Genomic DNA, 22,019 nt, shown 5'->3' on the forward strand with positions numbered 1-22,019 from the left:
AAGTGACTTGAAGTTTCTAATCAAAACAAAAAAAGCATTTTTTTAATGTCTCATTTAAAAAACTGTCCAAGGCTAAAGCAGAATAGCTTCTGCAATAAAGTGTTTATTTGTGAGTATGTTTTGCAAACAGTCCGATCTGTTGACCAGTATTGATTCTCTTATGTTTATCTTTCTCTTCACAAATGTGATAACCCTTATCTGAACTGAACAATTTCTCAACTGCTGCTGGGAAATTGTGTAGTTGTGTTTGTGTTGACATGTGTTCAGAGAGCTCCAGGAAGGGGCTGGTGAGTCTGTCTGGAGGTGAACTAAGTAGAGGAGTGAGGTGAGAATATAATAAGGAGGGAGCAGCAGTGCAACAGTCTACATTGTCAGCAGAACAGAATCAGGCAGGAGGATGAGTAGGACTCCACTGTGGCTGCTGGCCTCGCTGGCCTTTGCCTCTGTCACCTCACTGGTTGATGGATCTCCACTGTGAGTAGATCTGTCTTTGTTACCTCTGCCAGGGAGTTTATGTTTTAATCCCTGTCCATTTGTTTTTCATAACGCAAATACATACTGAGTGAATTTCCACAAAACTTTGTGGAACAATTGTACATGGGCAACGAAAGAACCCATTCACTTTTAGAGGGGATCCATGCAGACACAGGGGCAATCCAAATCCAGAACGCCCCCCTTTTTTCTTACATTAAGAGATATGACATTTTTAACTAATAGTAGTAATAATAATAATAATAATAATAATAATTATTATTATAATAATAATTAATCTTATTTGTATAGCGCTTTTGAAGGAACTCGGATAAAAACGTATCATCATTATACATTGAAGACAGTTCTGAAGAGGTGAGTTTTGAATAGCTGTTTGAAAGTGGACAGGTCGGTGCAGCCTGATAAATTAGGGGAGTTCCACAGGGAGGGGGCAGCTATTTAGGAGGTTCTGTCACCCCAAGTCTAATGCTTGGTCCTCTGTGGTATGGAGAGGGTTTCAGAAGTGAACGAAATTAAGTTCTTACACTTATATAATGAAGGATGTTGTCCAGTTTAGAGTTTCACTAGTCAAGGTAATGTTGTCTTTTAAATCATGTCAGTAAGGCTGGATTTTGTCCTGAGTTCGCAAAGTGATGTGTTAGAACAGACAAAGCAAACAAAGTTCAGAGACATGATGAAATGTTTAACTTGTAATTTAGATAAATAAAAGCTTTAGCACAGACTCTGAGACATTAGTTTGGTGCCTGAAAAGCAAACAACAAAACTAGAACAGCACTCAGTAGCGCGCACACTGCTGCCAAGGTCCAAAAGTTCATGAACAACATTACATTACATTTCATCACATATCATTTAGCCGACGCTTTTATCCAAAGCAATTTACAATAAGTGCATTCAACCATGAGGAACAAACCCAGAACAGCAAGAACCACGTAAGTACAATTAGCTTCCAAAAAAGCCAAACTACAAAGTGCTACATCTAAGTGCCATATAAGTGCAACTAAACTTACTTTTTTTATTATATATATATATGTAAACACCAGAGTTGAGGATTATTATTAGACATTATCTTCTTAACCAAGGTGTAGTCAGAAGAGATGTGTCTTTAGCCTGCCTTTGTCCTGATGTCATTGGGGAGCTCGTTCCACCATTTAGGAGCCAGGACAGCAAACAGTCATGATTTTGTTGAGTGTCTAGCTCGCAGTGCGGGAGCAGCAAGCCGATTGGCAGATGCAGAGTGGAGTGGACGGGCTGGGGTGTAAGGTTTAACCATGTCCAGGATGTAGACTGGGCCCGATCCGTTCGCAGCATGGTACGCAAGTACTAGTGTCTTGATACGGATACGGGCAGTCAGCACATACATAGACATCAGCAGGGTGTGAGTTATCAAAGAAATCAGAGTGGAGACTGTTTTAAAACATTTCTGTTCACTTAGCTGAATCATTAACCTCATTGGACCTATAGTCTATGAAGCAGCTATTTTAATATTTATATAATCATTATGAATTATAATATAACTAATTCAAAACTTGGGCATATCAATGCATTTTCCGGAATTTATATGTATATATATTTTAATCTACTCATTAAACAACTAATATTTTTACTAGATCATAATCAAATTTAAATCCTGCTTTCAGTGGCAAGTGATAGCTCATCTTGGCCCGTGAGTAAACACAGTAGAACATAGTCAAATCCAAATAGTACAGCAAGCTGTAAAACACCCGAAGTAGCTTTAATATGCCTATTTGTCCGACTAAGAAAGGAGTCTGCTTCAGTGGTGGACCTTTGTCCTCTTTTTATGTTTTCCAAATGTGTCAAGAATTCATGGGTTCTTTTCTGACCCACACCACACCCCTCCACTAAATTTCGTCATAATTTGTCCAGTAGTTTAGCATAATCCTGCCGACAAACAAACAATCAAACAATCACAGACAGATGAAAGCACAAACTCCTATAGGTACAAAAAGAGAATAGTGTCAGTTCATATGGATGTGGGCCACTGCTGCACTTCTGGCCTTCGTGTGGCCTGGACAAAATGGATATGAGCCTAAAATAGCCCACTTGTAAATTAGCAAAAGTTGCCCAAATATACCAAAACAATAGGTTCCTTTTTTGGAAACATGCCGTGCTCTAGGTAAAATGTAATCTGGATGTGGACCTATAGTGGCCCATATGGTAAATGGTGACTATGGCCCCAACACCACAAAACAAGTTCAGGTCACCTTTGGTTGACTTGCAGTATTGCTACGGCTTAATTGTGGCCCAGATCTAGCAAACAGGAGCAGATCGCTCAATTGGCATTATTCCATCCGTAGGTGGGCTAGATTACACTGTGGCAGTGTTTAATACAAATATGGGCCGAAAATTTGTTTGCCCTGTATGAGCACATGCTGCAAAGAGATGACAGTATGTTTTTTTATCTTTGTGCTTTCCTCCTGCTCTGTAGGAAGGTGATGTCTGCCCCCAACTTGCTGCGAGTAGGAACGGCAGAAAATGTCTTTGTGGAGTGTCAAGACTGCGAAGGAGTAGACATCAGGGTCGAAATCAACGTGATGAACCATCCAACCAAGAACAAAAGGCTGGCAACCACATCTGTGACGCTTACCAGTGCAGGACACTTCCAGGCACTGGGACAAATAAGGGTATGTGAAACACTGTTGCTGTGACTTGGCGTCATTTTCTAACATGAACTCCGAGAGAAATGCTCCTCGCACATGTTCGTCCTGCTCCTCAGTCACACACTCATTTCTCTACATGCTGCCATCAGATCCCTGCTGGAGACTTTAGCAAGGACGCCAACCTGAAGCAGTACGTCTACCTACAAGCTCAGTTCCCCGACCGCCTGCTGGAGAAAGTCGTCTTGGTGTCCTTCCAGTCTGGCTACATCTTCATCCAGACTGACAAGACCCTCTACACCCCAAACAGTAAAGGTCAGTTCAATACGACTTCAGCGCTGAGGAACTCACCCATATCTCTGCAAGTAGGCCATCATTTGTTCTTTTTTATGAATGACTGCACTGTAAAATAAACCTCTATCTCTCTTCCTGTCAGTTCATTTCAGAATGTTTGCAGTGACGCCCCGCATGGAGCCGGTGGAGAGGGACGAGGAAATTCAAAGCGAAGCTTCCATTGCCATTGAGTTTGTGGTATTGCATTTTAACTTAGCATTTTACAAAACAAAAAGTTATAATTAGAATCAGCTCAATGGCACATCATTTCCTAGCTTTCACCATCATCTCCAACGAATTCTTAGATTAAACATTTTTTTTTTAAATACCTTCAGTGGACCTTGTTCCTCATAGTAAAAAGTTCACGTTTCAAGGGATCTGTTGTTACAGCCGTCCCATCACTCATTGTACAAGTAAAGAAACATTGTTGAAATAGTGTTAGACTTCACTATAAGTGGCAGGGTTCAGTGTTAATGGTTGTCCAATGACTTTTATTTTTAGACTCCTGACGGCATCGTTTTACCTCTGGATCCAGTCTCTCTGAAATCAGGGATCCACTCTGGAGATTTCCAACTCGCTGAAATTGTCAGGTTAGTATTTAATTAAATCAAATTAAATTAAACTATTTTAGGCAGCCGTCAGCTTGTTAATCTTTATTAACAACCTGACGGCTTTAGTCTATTGGACTGACAGAAATAACAGAACAGTGACAGACTTCAGGATTTATTCGAGATTTTATGCATCTTCAGACATTTTAATTCAAATTTTTGCATGTTCATGTGTGTGTGTGTGTGTGTGTGTGTGTGTGTGTGTGTGTGTGTGTGTGTGTGTGTGTGTGTGTGTGTGCGCGCGTGCATGCATGCAGCCCTGGACTTTGGAAAGTTGTGGCTAAGTTCCACAGCAACCCACAGGAGAGCTTTTCTGCAGAGTTCGAGGTCAAAGAATATGGTGAGTCCCTTTTACCTCAAGCGTTATTTACTGTAAAACCTAAAAAGCATTCATTAATTTTTACTTCCACAATAAACTTACTTGATATAATGCATTTTTCATTTTTTAGTGCTGCCCAGTTTTGAGGTGAAACTGACGCCTTTGAGCTCCTTCTTCTATGTGGACAGTCCGGATCTCACCATCAACATCAAAGCTACGTATGTGAAGGTTTTTGTTTTGTGGCTCTACAGAAAAGAGTTTTCATTAGTGGATTGATTGAATTAGAGGATGTGTTGGAGCTTTTGCTGATTTAGTCTGTTGTCATTGTTCAGTGGTGGATCTAGGATTTTTCTAAATCAGGGGCCATAAAGGGCCCACAATTTACATGAGGGACCAATTAAATATCCAACATCAATGCATCCAGTAAGGTGCACATTTTAGCGTTCCTTATTTACTGTTGGCTCGATAGCTTTAAGCAAAGCCACTTATCATTGAATATATTTTGAAAAGTGTTTCTTGTTCAACCACATTAGTACACTTCATTATTATCATTTTCTTTTTATTTGTATTAAAGAGTTTATTGATTGTTTCCTTATTTTTGTGAAGCGTCTTTGAGAGCATTGAAAAGCGCTATATAAATCTGATGTATTATTATTATTATTATTAATGTCACATTTTGATGATCCCAATTTTAACAGTCCAGTTTTTCTTCTTTGTGGGTTTAAACCTTTGCTTCTGGCTTTTAGGTATCTGTTTGGTGAAGAGGTGAGTGGCACAGCATACGTGGTATTTGGGGTTCAGCAGGATGATCAGAAGAACAGCTTCCCCAGCTCTCTTCAGAGAATATTGGTGAGCACATACTATAATTCTGTCTGTCAATTTGCCAGTTGCATTGCATTGCATTGTCACATTTCTATCTGCAGATATTAAATATTCATGATGCTCAGAATGAAGCCAGACTGAACAGTACCTCCAACTGTTTGCTTACTGTTCTACTGTGCTACTATGCTGTGTTTAATTGTTTTTTTTCTGTGTTATGTCACATTAGATCGAGAATGGTAATGGGGTGGTCCAACTGAAGAGACAGCACATCACACAGACCTTCCAGGATATCAATAAACTGGTGGGGAGTTCGATATTTGTATCCGTCAGTGTGCTGACAGAAATGATAAGAAAGACAAACTGTGAGTTTGTGCCATTTCAGCATGTCTGATCATGTGTGATTCAACAGCTCCAAGGACTTATTCAATGTCATTGACAAATATGCACGCTTATGTGAAAATATAAACTTCATATAGGATATGTGCATCAGAAATGACCATTTTCATATATCAGTTTAGAATGTGAACAAATGTAATGGGCCTGTGGGTGGGTGTGCGTTTGTGTTTCTGAACAGGTGGTGAGATGGTGGAGGCAGAGTTGAGAGGTATCCAGATTGTCACATCACCCTACACCATCCACTTCAAGAGAACGCCCAAATTTTTCAAACCGGGAATGACCTTCGATGTTGCGGTAAAGCCCTGACGCATTTTTACACTTATATAAAATGACAGTGACGTTCTATATTTCTATGATGCAACATGAACAAATTATATTCCAGAGGGCAAGCAGTAATTCATACATTTCATATCATGTGTTTATTTATTTGCTGGAGACAGTGCTCATTAATCCACAGACAAAATAGCATTAATCCACAGCCAGATCTGAGTGGCCCTAATTAGTTTTGTGCTATTTGTGCAATATTCACAATTGCTCTGTTCTGTCTATTGTTGCACAGTACATACACTGCATACAACATGATGTAATAGAGTTTGTTTGCCCTTAATAAGATGTGATTAACTGTATGCTTTGATAATACAGGTGAATATTTCTCATTGTTTGGCTGTTTGTTTCCTTGATGGCAGATTGAAGTCACAAATCCAGATGAAACTCCGGCACAAGGTGTTGCAGTGGTGGTGAATCCAGGTGAGGTGCAGGGCTTAACCGCAGCCAATGGCTATGCAAAGCTTACAGTCAACACAGTGGCCGGAGTTCCAAGACTGATGATCAATGTAAGTGTCTGAAGTTTCTTGATTTTAATTTTTGCTCTTTATACGACACAGTTTGTTTGCAAACAGAAGCTGAAACCTGCATCAGAGCACATTTTTGATTTTCTTTTGCAATTGATTACAATTTGATTACTATCACCCAACTCTGCAGCTCTGTGCAGGTTTCAGATATATTTAGTTTGTTGATTTGGTTCTGTTACTGCTGTCGAGATTTCTTGTAATAATCAAATAATGCAGCTTTAAGTAAGCAAGAACGGATCTTAAAGTCCCCCTCTGGTGAAAATCAAGTTAAAAAAAATGTTAACACGTCCCCTTTTTGCCTTTTATATACCATTACCTTTTATCTCGGTGTACATGACAGATAAGAACCCTTGACTCCCATTTGATACAAGAACATTTTTGAGTAAAGTAAGGAGTCAGCTGCATGGCGGAGTATTTCCACCTTTACACTGCAGTTAAGAAATGCCAGTGTAAGAAAAGAACAGATTTAGTGTTTTGTGAAGTCTCTACCTTTAGCCTCAGTGTACCCTCAAGTTCTGCCTGTATCATTGATTACAAAGCCAAAACACTTGATGACGCCAAGGTGCACAAATTAAATTAAGTCCCTACCACTAGCACCTGCTAACTTCTACTGGTAGTTGGTTACCTAAATTGTGCAGAAGATCTTCAAACATACATTTGAATAGAGATCATGTTAGTAAAACATAGTAGTATGGATAAAGCCTCAGTAGCTGGAAAAGGCTCCTCCGCCGCAGAGGTCATATTAGCATATTCACCGATCCCAGTCACGGACGTAGGTAGGAAGGTGAAGTGTTACATTTAAGCCATTTTAAGGTGATGAGAGGATTTTTTTTATTACAAACTTTTGAATAATAATAATAAGATATAATTGATTTTGAGGAACAAAGAGTTTTAAGGATATAATAAACTGCTGGAGTAGGACTTCGATGTCAGTCAACAATAGGATGAGATCGGACGGGACGGTGCAGAGCTGAGATCTTTTATATGTATTTCTTTATAACCATGTGTGTCTCTAATTGAAGGCCAAGACCAACGATCCTCGTATTTCACCTGAGAGACAAGCAGAAGCCAACATGGTAGCTGTCCCATACAACACTAAAAGCCAAAACTACATCCACATAGGTAAGTCTAAATACCTTCAGATGATAGGACAAGGCTTTGATGATAAAGTACTGTATGTGCCATGAACTATTCAGTGTCTCGCACTCATTGCAAAATATCATTTTCGTAGGTGTGGATACAGCAGAGCTGGAATTAGGAAACAATCTGAAAGTCAACCTCAATCTAAAAAAGGCATCAAATCAAGACAGTGACATCACATACCTGGTGAGAGATGTTTTTCTCTGCCTCATGCCTCGACCTATGTAAAGTATAAACTCCGGTTTAAAGTACTTATGTGTGAATCTGTGCCCCTAGATCCTGAGCAGGGGTCAGTTGATCAAACATGGCCGTTACAGGACAAGAGGCCAAGTGTTGATTTCCCTGATAGTTCCCATCACCAAAGACATGCTGCCATCATTCCGCATCATAGCCTATTATCATCTAACTGACAATGAGGTGGTGTCAGACTCCGTGTGGGTGGATGTCAAGGACTCCTGCATGGGTTCGGTAAGACTCACGTCACTGATTTACAGAGTTAAACTAATTACGAGAAGAAACAAGACAAGCAGAAAGTGAAAAAGTTGGTTCTGTACTTTTGGGATATATTTCTATGTGTTTTTCATGAAGCACAAAACTGCTCGTCTCCTTTATTCATCGCCCTTCCCTTCATGTTTAGCTGAAGCTGGAATCTTCGAGACCTGCTGCGTCCTACGAGCCTCGCAAGATGTTTATTCTGAAGGTCACCGGAGATCCAGAGGCCACGGTGGGACTGGTAGCAGTGGACAAAGGCGTCTACGTTCTCAATAACAAGCACCGCCTCACCCAGAAAAAGGCAATTTCTTTATTCTATCGTTATCAGTGGAAATATTTCAAAAGGTGGTTAATTTGAACAATGATGTAAAAAAAAAGTGCCCTTTTTAAGTTTTCAGTATAGGTTGTTTCAGACATGAACTCCGAAGTTTGCCTTTCATACTGAATGAATGATGCAGGACGAGATTCTCCGCTTAGACGTGTTCACAACAGCACAGAAATCTCTGAAGCGTTCATGTGAGGGGTGGCGCAGCAGGCAGGATGTAACGTATTCATCCGGCTGCAGAGATCTCGTGTTTTTGTTTTCAGCACATCGACAGTGGCATCGGCCCTTATCACCAAAAGCTCTCTTGAGATCTTCATCTGTGTCTTTTTCATCTTGAGATATTTGTTTTTTTCACTTTTGCATCTGTCACGTGTTAGAAGGGTAATCAAAACGCCCATTCGTTTGCCGGTGAACCTTCAGAGGATCTCCAGCTCCGAGTCTCTTACTTACACATTTGCGTTCTCACATACAGCCGCGCTGGAGAAGGTCAGAATATCTCGTGGTCAGTCCATGTGTGTAAGCATCTCAGTTTGGAGGGTCACAATTGCTCCGCCAAGGCCCAATATATGATAGTCTAGTAATTATAATACAAATACAAATGAAAAAAGAAAGTTTTTTTTTTATTTGTCATTAAAAGAAAAGTAAAAAAATTACCAGATGGGCCTTAATCCATATTTGGACCAAAGAATAACGATTTCTGCTCAGGACCGTTCCTCCATCAAGTTTGGTGGAAATTGGTTCAGTGGTTTTGCGTGATGTTGCTGACAAAAATATCCACCAACAAACAAACCAATAGACACAGGTGAAAACATAACCTCCTTGGTGGAGTTAATAATGTACATGTATAGTGATGAATATCCAGTATACTGTAGTTATCTGTCATGCTGCTGATGCACTTTATAAATATGTCTTTCTTCTGGTGATTCAGAACTTGATTTATTTCCTTAATTCTGCAACTTTGTATCCCTGTGTGTAAATGACTTCCACACTGTTCAGGTGTGGGACATTGTAGAGAAATACGACACAGGCTGCACACCCGGCGGAGGGAAGGACAGTATGAGTGTGTTCTACGATGCCGGCCTGTTGTTCGAGTCCAGCACTGCCTCTGGGACTCCCTACAGACAAGGTGACACCGATTTTCTCTCATTTGTTTTCCCTTCTCACATTAGACTGATTTCATCCAACCGTCAAGATCAAAGTCAAACTATATCCTCTGTCAGTGGCTCTGTTTAACATTTAGTCTGTGTTGGATTTCCAGAGAGGAAATGTCCGGTCCTCACCAGGAGGAAACGATCTCCCACTATAATGCACGTCACGACCAGCTTAGGTAAGAACCACAACTTTAAACTATCTAGTCCACACATGACTATTTGAATTTTGAATAAAAGTGAACGGCCGTAATGTGGATAAGACTGACTTGACTAGTTTATGTATCTCTGTTTCTAATTTGCCTTAATTTAAAATGCTTTATTCCAAACAGCTCCCCTTTCATTTTGTACTTCATCCCTTCTCACCTCTGTCTCTCCTCAACCCTCTTTCCAGTGAGTCATTATGACAATGAACTGCAGCGTGAGTGCTGTTTGGATGGCATGAGGGAGACCACCCTGTCATACACCTGTCAGACGCGCAGTGAGTACATCTCGGACGGTGCATCCTGTGCTGAGGCTTTCCTGCACTGCTGCACAGAGGTGGAGAACCTGCGAGACGAGATGAAGCAGGATCAGCTCAACTTGGCCCGCAGTAAGAGATGGGTGATGAGGGAAGGGGGGAAGAGGGCTGGGTGGGTCATCCACGGCCAGACAATAGATTGTACATAAAGATGGACGACACGTCTCCGCTTTCTCCCACTATTTAGAAATTCAAATCCAAAATGTCCAGAATACAAACGCTGCCATCTTGTGCATTTGGAATCAGAGTCTGAGCAGTAGCGATCAGGGGTAGGAGCCACGCGCTCAACCAATCACGAATCAGTCATAAAAGAAGTAATGTATTATTTTTAATCAGAAAAATTACAACTTGAGCAAAGATCAGTGTGATAAGAACTACCTAAAATGAGAAACACAATTTATTTGACGTGTAGTTAGTTTGATCCATGTTATTGCCAAAAACTCTTTTGACATCTTCGTCGGTGTCTTCTACGCTTGTGACACAGATTTTTCATCCAGAGATGTTTGTATTCTTTTAGGTTTCTTCATTCTTGCATCTGTCGCGTTTAAGAAATGTCATCAACACAAAAAGCAGCTCTAGAGGAGACCAGATTTATCCCGTATACTGCAGCCGGCCACCAGGTGGCAGCCGAGACAGGCTTCACTTTTGTGTCCATCTTTATTTAAGATCTATGGGTCAGACTGGTGGTTGTGAGACAATCAAAGTGGTAACCTTCCTTGTTAATGACTCTCCAGGTGAGGAGGACGACAACAGTTACATGGACAGCAATGAAATTGTTTCTCGCACCAAGTTCCCTGAGAGTTGGCTGTGGTCAGACATCAAACTGCCTGCTTGCCCGCGACAAACACCGAACTGGTGAGGGAACTAAAATTAATTAAAAAATACTATACTTTGTTCATGACACCACCAACGTTGAAAAACCTCTCTGAGTCCTTGCAATTTTTTTTGGGGATTCAGTGACTCCACATCCTTTATGAAGGGCGTTCCTTTGCAAGACTCAATCACAACCTGGCAGTTCACTGGCATCAGTCTGTCAGGAACCCACGGTGAGGACTCGATGAATTATAGTCGTACCACGATCATCTTAAATCTCTCTCATCCCCCTATTTCTTTCTTCTCTGTTTCACCACTTCTTATCCTTCTCATCGTTAAGGAATCTGCATTGGCGAACCATTGGAAGTGATTGTCCGGAAGGACTTCTTCATCGATCTCAGACTGCCCTACTCTGCTGTCCGTGGAGAGCAGCTGGAAGTTAAGGCGATCCTCCACAACTACAGCCCTGATGTTATCACAGTAAGTCTGAGCGCGATGCTTTGTTGTTTCAGGATGGAGTCAATGAGACGATGATCATTTTTCTCACTGATGTCAAAGAAAGCAAAAGTAGATATTTAAGTGATTGTTTCTCCTGGCTTTCATAGGGTTTTTGTGGGATCTTAAAAAGTCTAAGAAAGTCTAAAATTGGTTGAATTTTAGGCTGTAAAGGGTTTTAAATGTGTTAAAATGCAACATTCTAAGTCTTAAATATGTTTAGGTAGGTCATTTAATTCTAAATCAGTTGCACTTTAAGATTACCATTATTCATTTCTGAGAGAAATGTTTTGGCTTCATGCATAGTTTCTAATATCTCTATCTGTGTAGTTCTTTCTCTGTGATGTAGATATTAGCACGCACTAATAAAACTACAAACAAGACCAACATGGGACTGATAGCTGAGTCTACAAACACCTTGGTCAGAGTTTGTCACAGTACACTGATACTGCCTGTAGTTTGTGAGATAGTTTGGTGTTTCCAGGGTTGTTATCTACTCTGCTACTTCACTTTATCTTCAATTATGGGGAAGTATAAATAATTCTGTGACTCCAATATTCCTTTGTATCTGTCGTAATTGATATAAGTCTTAAATTTCATTCATTATGGTCTTAAAAAGTCTTAAATCTTACTTGTAAAACCCTGAAGAAACCCTGGATAAGTGCAGTAGTGGCTGACATGGCTCCTTCTCATTCTCAAGGTCAAAATGTTCTTTTGTAAAACAATTTCAACCATTAAATTGTTGTTAATTTCTTTTATTTACATCAAAGTGTACCTGAAATTGTCAAATATGAGAGGAATCATCGAAGAAGAATCCACATCTTCTTGAGGCAGATCTTTGACCGACTGCACATATACCTCACTCATTGATGTATCTTTGTGTCTTTCCCAAGGTGCGTGTGGATGTGATTGAGGAGGAGCATGTGTGCAGCGCGGCTTCTAAACACGCAAGGTATCGTCAGGAGGTCAGAGTCGGGCGACAAACCACACGATCTGTCCCCTTCGTCATCATTCCCATGAAGGAAGGACAATTCAGCATTGAGGTCAAAGCAGTTGTTAAAGACTCATCACTCAGTGATGGAGTCATGAAGATGCTGCGGGTGGTGGTAAGAGAAACACACTCTGTAAAATACCTCTTTTACACCACATTTAGCAGGTGTAAGCAGGTATTTAAAGGCAGGTAAACCTGCTACAAAGGTGAATGACACCTTTCCCATTGCCAGAAGAGGAGTTTGCCTTTTTTTCCCCCTGGCGCATCATGTTCTACGTCACAAACTCCTGCTGTCTTGCGAAATTGGCACGTTCAACCGGGTGTCACCTGTCCATCACTGCCAGTCGGATCAAACCCATGTCTGCTGCAGAGCCATTTGACTCGGGAGTGAATAACGATTGTATCCATTCCCATTGCAGACAAAAGCCAGATGTTAGTTGGAGTTTGGGGTTTTGTTAGATGTGTATGCAAGATGCAATAACCGCATAATAAGTCGGGGCAGTAGTGAGACCTTAATGGGGTCAGTGGGCACGTCATCAGGGCCACGTCATCAGTGACAGAAGTGGCGAGGAGTACTGTAGACAAGCTGTGTGTGTCGTTGATTTTTCTGTCTTGATCTTAACATTTGCTAAATGTTGATCTCCTTGAGGGTCTCCATCTTTGTTTATGTTTCCCGGAAGTGGCAGAACCTTAGCAAGTATAACGCTCACCATGCAGCCGGTTGCCTACACGTACTCGACCTGAGGCCAGTTACTATGTGATGTGGATGTATGTGTGGCTGCTTTCAGCCCGTTGCAACCAGTGTAACCTGAGTTTTTGTACGTAGCCATTTTCATTTTTAACATATCCTGCTCTCATTAGGTGTGTCGATATCATTCCCAATAACTCCATCGGGCTCTATAAAGGCATTCCCCCCCTACCATCAAATCTGAAAGTTCTGAGGCACGAAGTTCGCAAAGGCCCAGCCAAAATCAGATGGTCTGATCTGTGAAGGATTTCCTTTTTGTGTCACCAGCGTGTCCCGTTCTTACCATCTCATCGTTAGCTACTATGGCTGCGCTTACTGCAGCCCAGCCACTCGTATACCTAGCTCGTTGGCTTTGCCTCTGGCACGCAATGAATCCTGGGATAGGTCTGGCCGGAGAGGGATTCACCCATTGGATCCCAAATGCAGCCCCTTAATTGGGACACAGCTTTTGGGTCATTAGAAACTACAATTCTACAATGCAGTCCTCATTTTCATATTTCATCAAATGCAAAAGTTATTGCTGTTCACATATATAGCTGTCAGTGGCAAAATACTGATGACTAGTGATTTCATGAATGGGGAACAAACAGCGATCTTCTGTGCTAAAGTAAGTTTGGCGAAGCAGAAATCTTTTAGGGCTTTACTTTGACTTCAAATGCAAACTGTATCAGCCCTTTCAAAATGCAACATCAACTCAGAAAAAGAACCAGACCAATAAGGATTGAATATTTTAACAGACAAACCGCTCTGTATTTTATTGTAAACCAGCATAATATATTACTTAAAAAGTAGTTGTGATTTGTAATGTTTGTTTCTGCTGTTTTTTTTAACAGCCAGAAGGTGTTCTGGTTAAACAACCACAGATTATAACACTAGACCCCCCTAACAAAGGTGTCGGTGAGTTTACCACATAAACAGTTGCATTTGACAGTAATGTAGCAATATTGTGTTTTTATTATTACTTGAATTCATCATGTTTCTCTCTTCAGGAGGTACACAAGTGGAAATTATCAACAGTGGAATCCCAAAGAAAGATTTGGTTCCAAACACACCTACAAGCACACAGATTTCTGTGACAGGTGGGATTATGGTACATTTGGACATGTCGTGTATCGCATGCCCGTAAAATGAATTCATGTTTATTTGCTTGTTTCTGCCTGTTGATTTAAAGTGCTTTGGTTTTTCTGTTGGTGTGTGTGTCTGCAGGGAGGGAAAACATTGCTCCAATGGTAGAGAACGCAATTAGTGGGCAGTCGATGGGCAGCCTTATCTACCAGCCGTCAGGCTGCGGAGAGCAGAACATGTACCACATGACCCTACCTGTCATTGCAGCCACTTATTTGGACAAAACCAACCAGTGGGAGGCTGTGGGCTTTCAGAAACGAAACGAAGCCCTCCAGCATATCAAGACCGGTAAGATCACTCAGATGTATTTACTCGCACATACCTAATTTTACTGTGGCTGAAGTGGTATCAAAACAAACAAGACACAACATGCTACCCCTGCTCCACATATCCGAGCTACAACACTCAAGCTGTTTTCAGACATGAACTCAATGTATGGCACCACTTTTTCATCCTGAAATATTGGTACTCTTTTTCTCATTTTGTATCTTTTGCGTGTTAGAAACGTCATCAACCCACCAACTCACTTGCAGTGAATCCTGCAGAGGATTTCTTGCTCACATCGGCTCATTTTAACTTTATCCAGAGCTTTTACTCAGAGGCTGGCAGGAGAAACTCTGGAGCCTCTCACTCTGACATTTGCGTTCTCACATACAGCCCCTCCCCCGGAGAACGTCAAGGGATTATCTGGAGTTAGGTTCATGGCTGAAAGCAGCTTAACACATAGACACAGACACAACTAAGGTTTTCACCCGGTTTTTACAAACAAAACTGCCATCAGTTATATTCAGTAAAAGCATTGTGTGTTTTGTTTGTGTCCAGGTTACCAGAACGAGCTTGCCTACCGTAAAGCTGATGGCTCTTTTGCTGTGTGGGCCAATCACAAAAGTAGCTCCTGGTGAGGCATCATAACATCTATGAAGTCATACTTAAACATCCTCTAATATGTAATGTAATGTCTCCTAACGTGTATTCTACTATACTATGAGAGGAAGGGTGTATTTCATTAGCAAATTTATAGAACTGAACAATTACCCCCTCTCCCCTCCCTAAGGCTGACAGCGTACGTTACCAAGGTGTTCGCCATGGCCAACAGTCTGGTGGCAGTGCAGAGCAACGTGATCTGTGACGCTGTGAAGTACCTGATTCTCAACGCGCAGCAACCCGACGGCGTGTTCAAAGAAGTCGGAAATGTGTACCACGGAGAAATGATGGTGCGTACATTAATTTATCAATATCAGTCTTCAACTTAAGGGAGCTGAAGAACAACATTACAAATGTTATAACCATATACAAATAGAATTAAATTTGTGCATATGCGTGTGTGTAGGGTGATGTGCGTGGCTCCGATTCAGAAGCCTCCATGACGGCCTTCAACCTCATCGCCATGCAGGAGTCACGGACTCTATGTGCTGCCACTGTTAGTGTGAGTACCTGCTATCTTGTATTTCTTCATTTACTTACTTCTCATTATGAAACCTTTGGCTGAGCCCTGCCCCCCTTATTTACTACTGCCACTGCTGTCAACCTTCCTGTTCTTGCACAGCACATACAGTTACAATAATACTTGTGGCAGATTTACTGCTCAAAAAGTACATTTACTTTGACATTGTACTTAAGTTTATTATTAAGTAGATTCATTTTCAGGTACTTTTCACTTTTAGGGTCAGGGTTACCACACACTAGACGTATCAGCAAATAACTGTACTTTCTACTCCTTGCAATGCATTGTGTAACATGTTGTATTATAGTGATTCCCCTCATCCTCTTTTTTTCTCTCCTGATGCCCAGAGTCTTCCAGGCAGTGTAGACAAAGCGGTGCAGTACCTGGAGAGGCGTTTGGACAGCCTCACCAACCCATATGCTGTTGCCATGACATCGTACGCCTTGGCCAACGAAGGCAAACTGAACCAAGAAGTCCTCTTCAAGTTCGCTTCTCCAGGTGCTGCCACACAACAATATTATATGGATGTGTAGTAACAAATATAAAACACATCCACAATTAATTAGAGCCCGAACAACATTGATATTATGGGAAGATTTAAGCCAAAAATATAACACATACCTATAACACATACCTCTGGGACCACAACAGTCCCATTGTGAAACCGCATTTAAGTTCACTAGATCCAGATTTTTATTTGCATCTTCACCAAATTACAAAGACTCATGACTATTAGTCCCCTAAAAAGTGTGATTGGTTTCATCCAGATCCATGGATTATTCTCTGAGATATCAAGAAAGATATCCAAGTAAAAAAAAAGCCCCAAATCACGATAAATAAGTAAAAATAAAAACCTTGATCTGTCCCCCGATCCAACTCTGCACCAAAATTCATTATTTTAATAGTTTCTTTCTTTTGTCATGCCCCACCTCTCCACACAATTTTTAATGAAAATCAGTTGAGTGGTTTTTGCATAATCCTGCTAACAATTAAACAAACAAAAAATATTGTTGTCTGTAAAGTATATATATTTTATGGTTGAATATCAACTCTTATTTCAGAAATATTTAACATCAATGTACATATTAAAAACTAAATGTCAAATATCTGTATTTGCCTTAAAAACCCATTATAAATTGGATTTTCATGTAAATAAGCCTGTATTTGCTCACATTTTCGAATTCCTCCTGTTTTTATTTCATTTTTAAAGCAAAATTAGATATTCTAAGTCACTGAAGTTTGTCACAAGTTCTTCTTTTTATTAAAAAGTTGCTTTGTCTGTTTTTTCCCCTCAGAGCTGTCCCACTGGCCTTCACCTAAGGGACGTATTTACACACTGGAGGCCACAGCTTACGCTCTTCTGGCTCTGGTCAAGGTCGGGGTAAGCATGTCCCACTTACAGTATGTGTGTTTGACCAGCATGTCGAGCTACACACAATAACAGTCACAAGCCATGCCTCCTCATTAAAAGGCTGGAGGGAGTATTAGGCTAGTGCAGTGCCTGTTCTAAAATAACAATTTGGAATGGGCTGATCAGAAGTTACAGGGAACTTCTCTGAGGACTAACCCTAACCCTGTTCTTGTACAGTAAAAAACATTGATAACCATTGATAATCGATTACTTGTATCAGGCGAGCGCCAAGTCTCTGCAAGGAAGAATTGCCATGATAGAAAAAACTAATTTATATGGTGGGTTTCTGAAAACCCAACCAAAACCGATGCTCAATCACAGAGACTTCAACCCTTTTCTCCCCCTCTGTTTATAAAGGCCTTCGAAGAAGCCCGACCTATTGTGAGATGGTTCAACCAACAGCAGAAGGTGGGCGGAGGATTTGGATCAACTCAGGTAACAAAGCACTCTCTCCATTTGCACCTCTAGCTAGTTATCATGCATTTGAATTGTCATTCATTCATTCAACCTTTACTTTAACCCGGGATTACATTTAGGTTGATACCTCATTTACAAAATAGCTGAGTACAGAAAATTAACAAAATTACAGTTCATGAAATGTTATTCAAAGCAAATTAATCAATTAAAACCAATGAATCAACTACAACAAGAAAAGCTGGAGGTAAAATGAGATTGACAACTTAAATTGCCCCAAGGATTAAATTGAGTTGAACTTTAGATCTTACTTCATGTTGTGTAAATGAATCTGGACCTATGAACAATATCTTTGGTTTTTAAAAGTGTTATTTTCTCCCCCTCGCTCTTTCTCTATCTCCAGGCTACCATCATAGTGTACCAGGCTGTAGCAGAGTACTGGGCCAGTGCTAAAGAACCAGAGTACGATCTGAATGTGGATATCTTGTTGCCGGGCAGGTCAAAGCCTGAAAAGTTTATCTTCAACCAGGAAAACAGCTATACCACAAGAACATCTAAAGTGAGTACACACTCTCACACACAAACTTGCATGTTGCCTTTCTTTTTGTTTCCTCTGCTGATCCAGTGTGTGTGTGTGTGTATTTTATATCCTCAGATCAATGATATAAACCAGGATGTGAAAGTGACTGCCACAGGATCAGGAGAAGCAACAGTGACAGTAAGTAAAAAAACATTTTTTGTTCTACGCTTTATCATCTGGTGTGTATCTGTTCTTTATTGATCCCAGATCCGACCAGATACATTTTTAACCTAGTGTCAACAAAGCTTGTACGACAAAAGCCCATTTATGTGATATTTTCTGTGTGACAGATGGTGTCGCTGTATTATGCTCTACCTAAAGAGAAGGAGAGCGACTGTCAGAAGTTCAACATGTCAGTGCAGCTCATCCCAGGTAATTTGCCTGTCTCTTCATTTTTATTTGTTGTGATCATTTGTCATTTTCTCTGTTTGTCTCCTTGTATGCGTCTATTTTGTTTGTGTAACTGCAAACTGTGTTTTTCCTGCTGCGTCGCCATCATTCTGCCAAGTTTTTTTTCTTCATGAGAGAGGATTTAATGCTTGTGTGTTATGTTGCTTTTCCAGACAAAATGGATGAAGATGAGAAAATATACAAGCTGAAAATAGAGGTTTTGTAAGTACAATAGAGAAACAATACTGACTGAAGTGTTTTTCATATTGTTTTAACTGTCTCGTTTAATTGAACATTGTACATTTCCTACACAGATATAAGGACAGGGAGCAAGATGCAAGCATGTCAATCTTGGATATCGGTTTGCTGACTGGCTTTACCGTCAACACTAATGACTTGGACTCAGTAAGAGCTTTTACAGATACACACATACCCACATGGAGCCAATGTGAGAAAGGAGATGTTTAATGGTTTTGAAAGGTGTCTGACACGGTTTGTTTGTGTGTGTGTGTGTAGTTGTCTAAAGGACATGCCCGCACTATTTCAAAATATGAGATGAACACTGCCCTGTCAGAAAGAGGCTCACTGATCATCTACCTGGACAAGGTAAGACGTAAGCCTTTCTTCCCCCTTTCCCCTTTTTCTCTAGACCTTGTTCTGTCTCTACATCACATTGGCTTTAAATTTCTCCGCAGGTTTCTCACACACGACCAGAGGAGATCACATTTAGGATTCACCAGACGATGAAAGTGGGCGTCTTACAGCCAGCCACTGTTTCTGTCTATGAATATTATGACCGTAAGCCTCAAACACACTTAGAATGACACTCAGTAGAGCACTTACCTTCCCCAAGGCCTAACAGTCGCCATCATTCAATCAAGCTGCACCAAATTGCACACACTCAAAAACATGTCCTATCAAGTATTTAATGTTGATTTTCACTGATGTAAGCCACTGTATATTTCTTTTCCATTGCAGAAAGACATTGTGTGAAATTCTATCATCCAGAGAGGAAAGCTGGACAGCTACTGAGGCTCTGCAGAAATGATGAGTGCACATGTGCCGAAGGTAAACAGGGTGGTGTCTCTTTGAAGACAAAAGCCATCCATACATCCATCCACTATCTATACCCCTTATCCTTTGAGGGTCACGGGGGGATGCTGGAGCCAATCCCTGCTGACGTTGGGCGAGAGGCAGGGTACACCTTGGATAAATCAGGGGCCAACATATAGAGACAACAACCGTTCACACTCACATTCACACCTACTATCTCCTGCTTAACTTTCGACTGTTGGAGGAAGCCACAGTAACCGAAGAAATCTCACGCAAACACGGGGAGAACATGCAAAGACACGCTCAACACATGACACTAATGTAGTGCTTTCATCATCCTCCATTGTCTGTTACCTGCAGCCTTTTAGTATCTCACCTCATTAAATTTGGATGAAGATTAAATGATTTAGAAGGAGGTGGTCGTGGAAAGTGGCTCACAGTAAATCTCCAGAAGCTGATGTCTCCGATCGATGCATCCATACACCAACACATGTTCTCAATTAATCAAGTCATCACTTGTCTATTTACTTTGTGCTTATTGTTTATTTCCAGAGAACTGCAGTATGCAGAAGAAGGGCAAGATCAGCAATGATCTGCGCACAGAAAAATCTTGTGAGACTACTCCTACCAGCAAAATTGATTTTGGTAAGATGCACTAAAAATGGTCTGCACTTGAGTTGAGATTTGTTTAAACCTGAACATATTGTGTGTTTGTGTAAGTGAGTGATTGTTAAATAATCAAATAAGTGAGGCAACAATCTGCATCTTGTCTGTCCTCAGTGTACAAAGTGAGACTGGAGGAATTCACAGATGGTTTGTCTACTGACATTTACACAATGAGGATATTGGAAGTGATCAAAGAAGGTGGGTATTTATCTCCTCTGTGAACCATCGGGAATTTAAATCACCTTGTGTTTTATTGAATATATTTCTAAGGCCGTTTTCACAGAAAGTTTGCACCAAGGTCCAAAACCAGGATCATGTCTTTTCTACATTGTTTGCATTTGATCTGTTGTTTTGGTTTCTGATTTTTTTGTAATGTCCTGTCGCCATCACCTATGTGGGCTGTCTGCCTCTACTTCATTTTGATTAGTTTGTAGACAGACCTGTTGTCAGTTCGGCAGGTGGAGAAAATGAATGAAACAGTTGATTTCATTCATTTCGTTGCCACAGTAATATCATTAACATATTACTAGCAGCATTACAAACTTCAGGCACGATATTATTGGTACTAGAGACTGCAAGCATTCCTGCAAGCAGCTTGCACTTCTTTGTCTGTCTATTCTTTAATGCCATCTCAACTTTGACAAAAATTTGGTCCATTGGTTCAGACCCTGGTCTGATGCCTGCTATTTTGTTTCTGGACTAAACTGAAAAGTCAGATGTGTCCGGACGAAAAAGGGTAGGTGTGAAGAGGTGTAGGTGGCATAGCTACACCTGAACTGAGTGAACTTGCAAAACATGTGCCATCAGAGAAGTTTGCCTTTGTGTTTTTTCCGTGGTGCGTCATGTCTGACGTCACAACCAACACATGAGGTGCTCTCTCATCTTGCTGTCTTACCAAATTAACGCGTTCACCCGGCAACAGACAGTTGAAAAGGGGCTCTTTTTTTTCTGCATTGTTGTTTCTGTAGGCACACAGAGCAATAATTGCCCATTTAAAGAAAGCATATTTATTTAGATTTGTGCAGAGGGGCAGATGAAAAGATTGATTTCTGTTTGCAAAGTAGAAAACTACCCCTAGCAGCAGGCTAACCTAGCTTGCATCGCCAGGCAAAAAAACAGTGGGGGTACAGCCCAGCACCTGCATGTAAACCCCCATTAGACCCCCAAAATGTCTCACTATTCATTTATGTTACACATCTCCTTTAGCTCTCCATTCAATCCTCAAGCATCTTCTCTCATTTATTTCAATCGCAGGAAGTTTCGATGTGGGTCCTCAGGGGAAAAAGCGCACATTCCTGAGTTATCCACACTGCAGGGAGTCTTTAGATCTGGGCGAAGACAGAACGTACCTCATCATGGGCACGTCAAAAGATATTCACAGAGACGAACAACATCAATTGTAAGTTTCTTTGTGTTTAAACAACTGCAGCTCCCATGTTATCTACTGTTTCTGCACTTTTTCGATATCATGTTCCATGATATTTTCACATGTGGTATTTCACTCTGCTCTCCACAGGTACCAGTACGTGCTCGGGGAAAGAACCTGGATCGAGTACTGGCCCAAGGAAGCCGAGTGTCAAATCGAGGAGCACAGACCAACGTGTTTGGGCTTGGAGGAGATGGTCCAGCAGTACGAGCTCTTTGGATGTCAGCAGTAGCGTAACACGAGAGAAAACGCTTTCCTTTTTAAATCATTTTTATTTGCTGCTATAAGATGTGAAGCATTTAAACCTTAATACGTGCATTGTGTTGATTAAAATGTAATGGTCTTAATCTCATTGTCAGTGTCTTTTTTCAATCAAACTCTGCAATCTGCTGTGATGTGGAA

At 40.8% G+C, this 22,019-nt stretch overlaps 1 protein-coding gene across 1 annotated transcript; it reads left to right on the plus strand.

Moving 5' to 3' along the window:
• Positions 1-356: 356 nt before the first annotated feature.
• On the plus strand, positions 357-21,964 carry LOC118125095 (complement C3-like). The gene is made up of 43 exons (XM_047343369.1): positions 357-474; positions 2,939-3,134; positions 3,260-3,422; positions 3,544-3,638; positions 3,942-4,030; positions 4,306-4,388; positions 4,498-4,585; positions 5,114-5,216; positions 5,416-5,531; positions 5,759-5,879; positions 6,272-6,418; positions 7,459-7,558; positions 7,668-7,762; positions 7,853-8,044; positions 8,214-8,369; positions 9,390-9,519; positions 9,652-9,720; positions 9,936-10,133; positions 10,796-10,916; positions 11,019-11,107; positions 11,215-11,354; positions 12,263-12,475; positions 13,942-14,005; positions 14,098-14,187; positions 14,315-14,521; positions 15,056-15,131; positions 15,288-15,447; positions 15,564-15,659; positions 16,025-16,175; positions 16,973-17,058; positions 17,446-17,523; positions 17,906-18,061; positions 18,158-18,220; positions 18,373-18,454; positions 18,646-18,694; positions 18,787-18,877; positions 18,989-19,078; positions 19,168-19,270; positions 19,451-19,540; positions 20,078-20,170; positions 20,306-20,389; positions 21,446-21,590; positions 21,708-21,964. The coding sequence occupies exons 1-43, from the start codon at positions 398-400 to the stop codon at positions 21,847-21,849; spliced, it is 4,977 nt and encodes a 1,658-aa protein (XP_047199325.1). The 5' UTR covers positions 357-397; the 3' UTR covers positions 21,850-21,964.
• Positions 21,965-22,019: the final 55 nt, after the last annotated feature.

The sequence above is a fragment of the Hippoglossus stenolepis genome, chromosome 2 (genome assembly GCF_022539355.2).
Source record: "Hippoglossus stenolepis isolate QCI-W04-F060 chromosome 2, HSTE1.2, whole genome shotgun sequence".
Taxonomy (NCBI): domain Eukaryota; kingdom Metazoa; phylum Chordata; class Actinopteri; order Pleuronectiformes; family Pleuronectidae; genus Hippoglossus; species Hippoglossus stenolepis.

What these genes read in the sequence shown, in the direction of transcription:
- LOC118125095 (XM_047343369.1), top strand. Translation starts at nt 398, where the DNA reads ATGAGTAGGACTCCACTGTGGCTGCTGGCCTCGCTGGCCTTTGCCTCT. An exon ending in CAACTCGCTGAAATTGTCAG is followed by an intron (nt 4,031 to 4,305) that starts GTTAGTATTTAA and finishes GCATGCATGCAG; the next exon opens with CCCTGGACTTTGGAAAGTTG. An exon ending in TACCAGCAAAATTGATTTTG is followed by an intron (nt 20,171 to 20,305) that starts GTAAGATGCACT and finishes GTCTGTCCTCAG; the next exon opens with TGTACAAAGTGAGACTGGAG.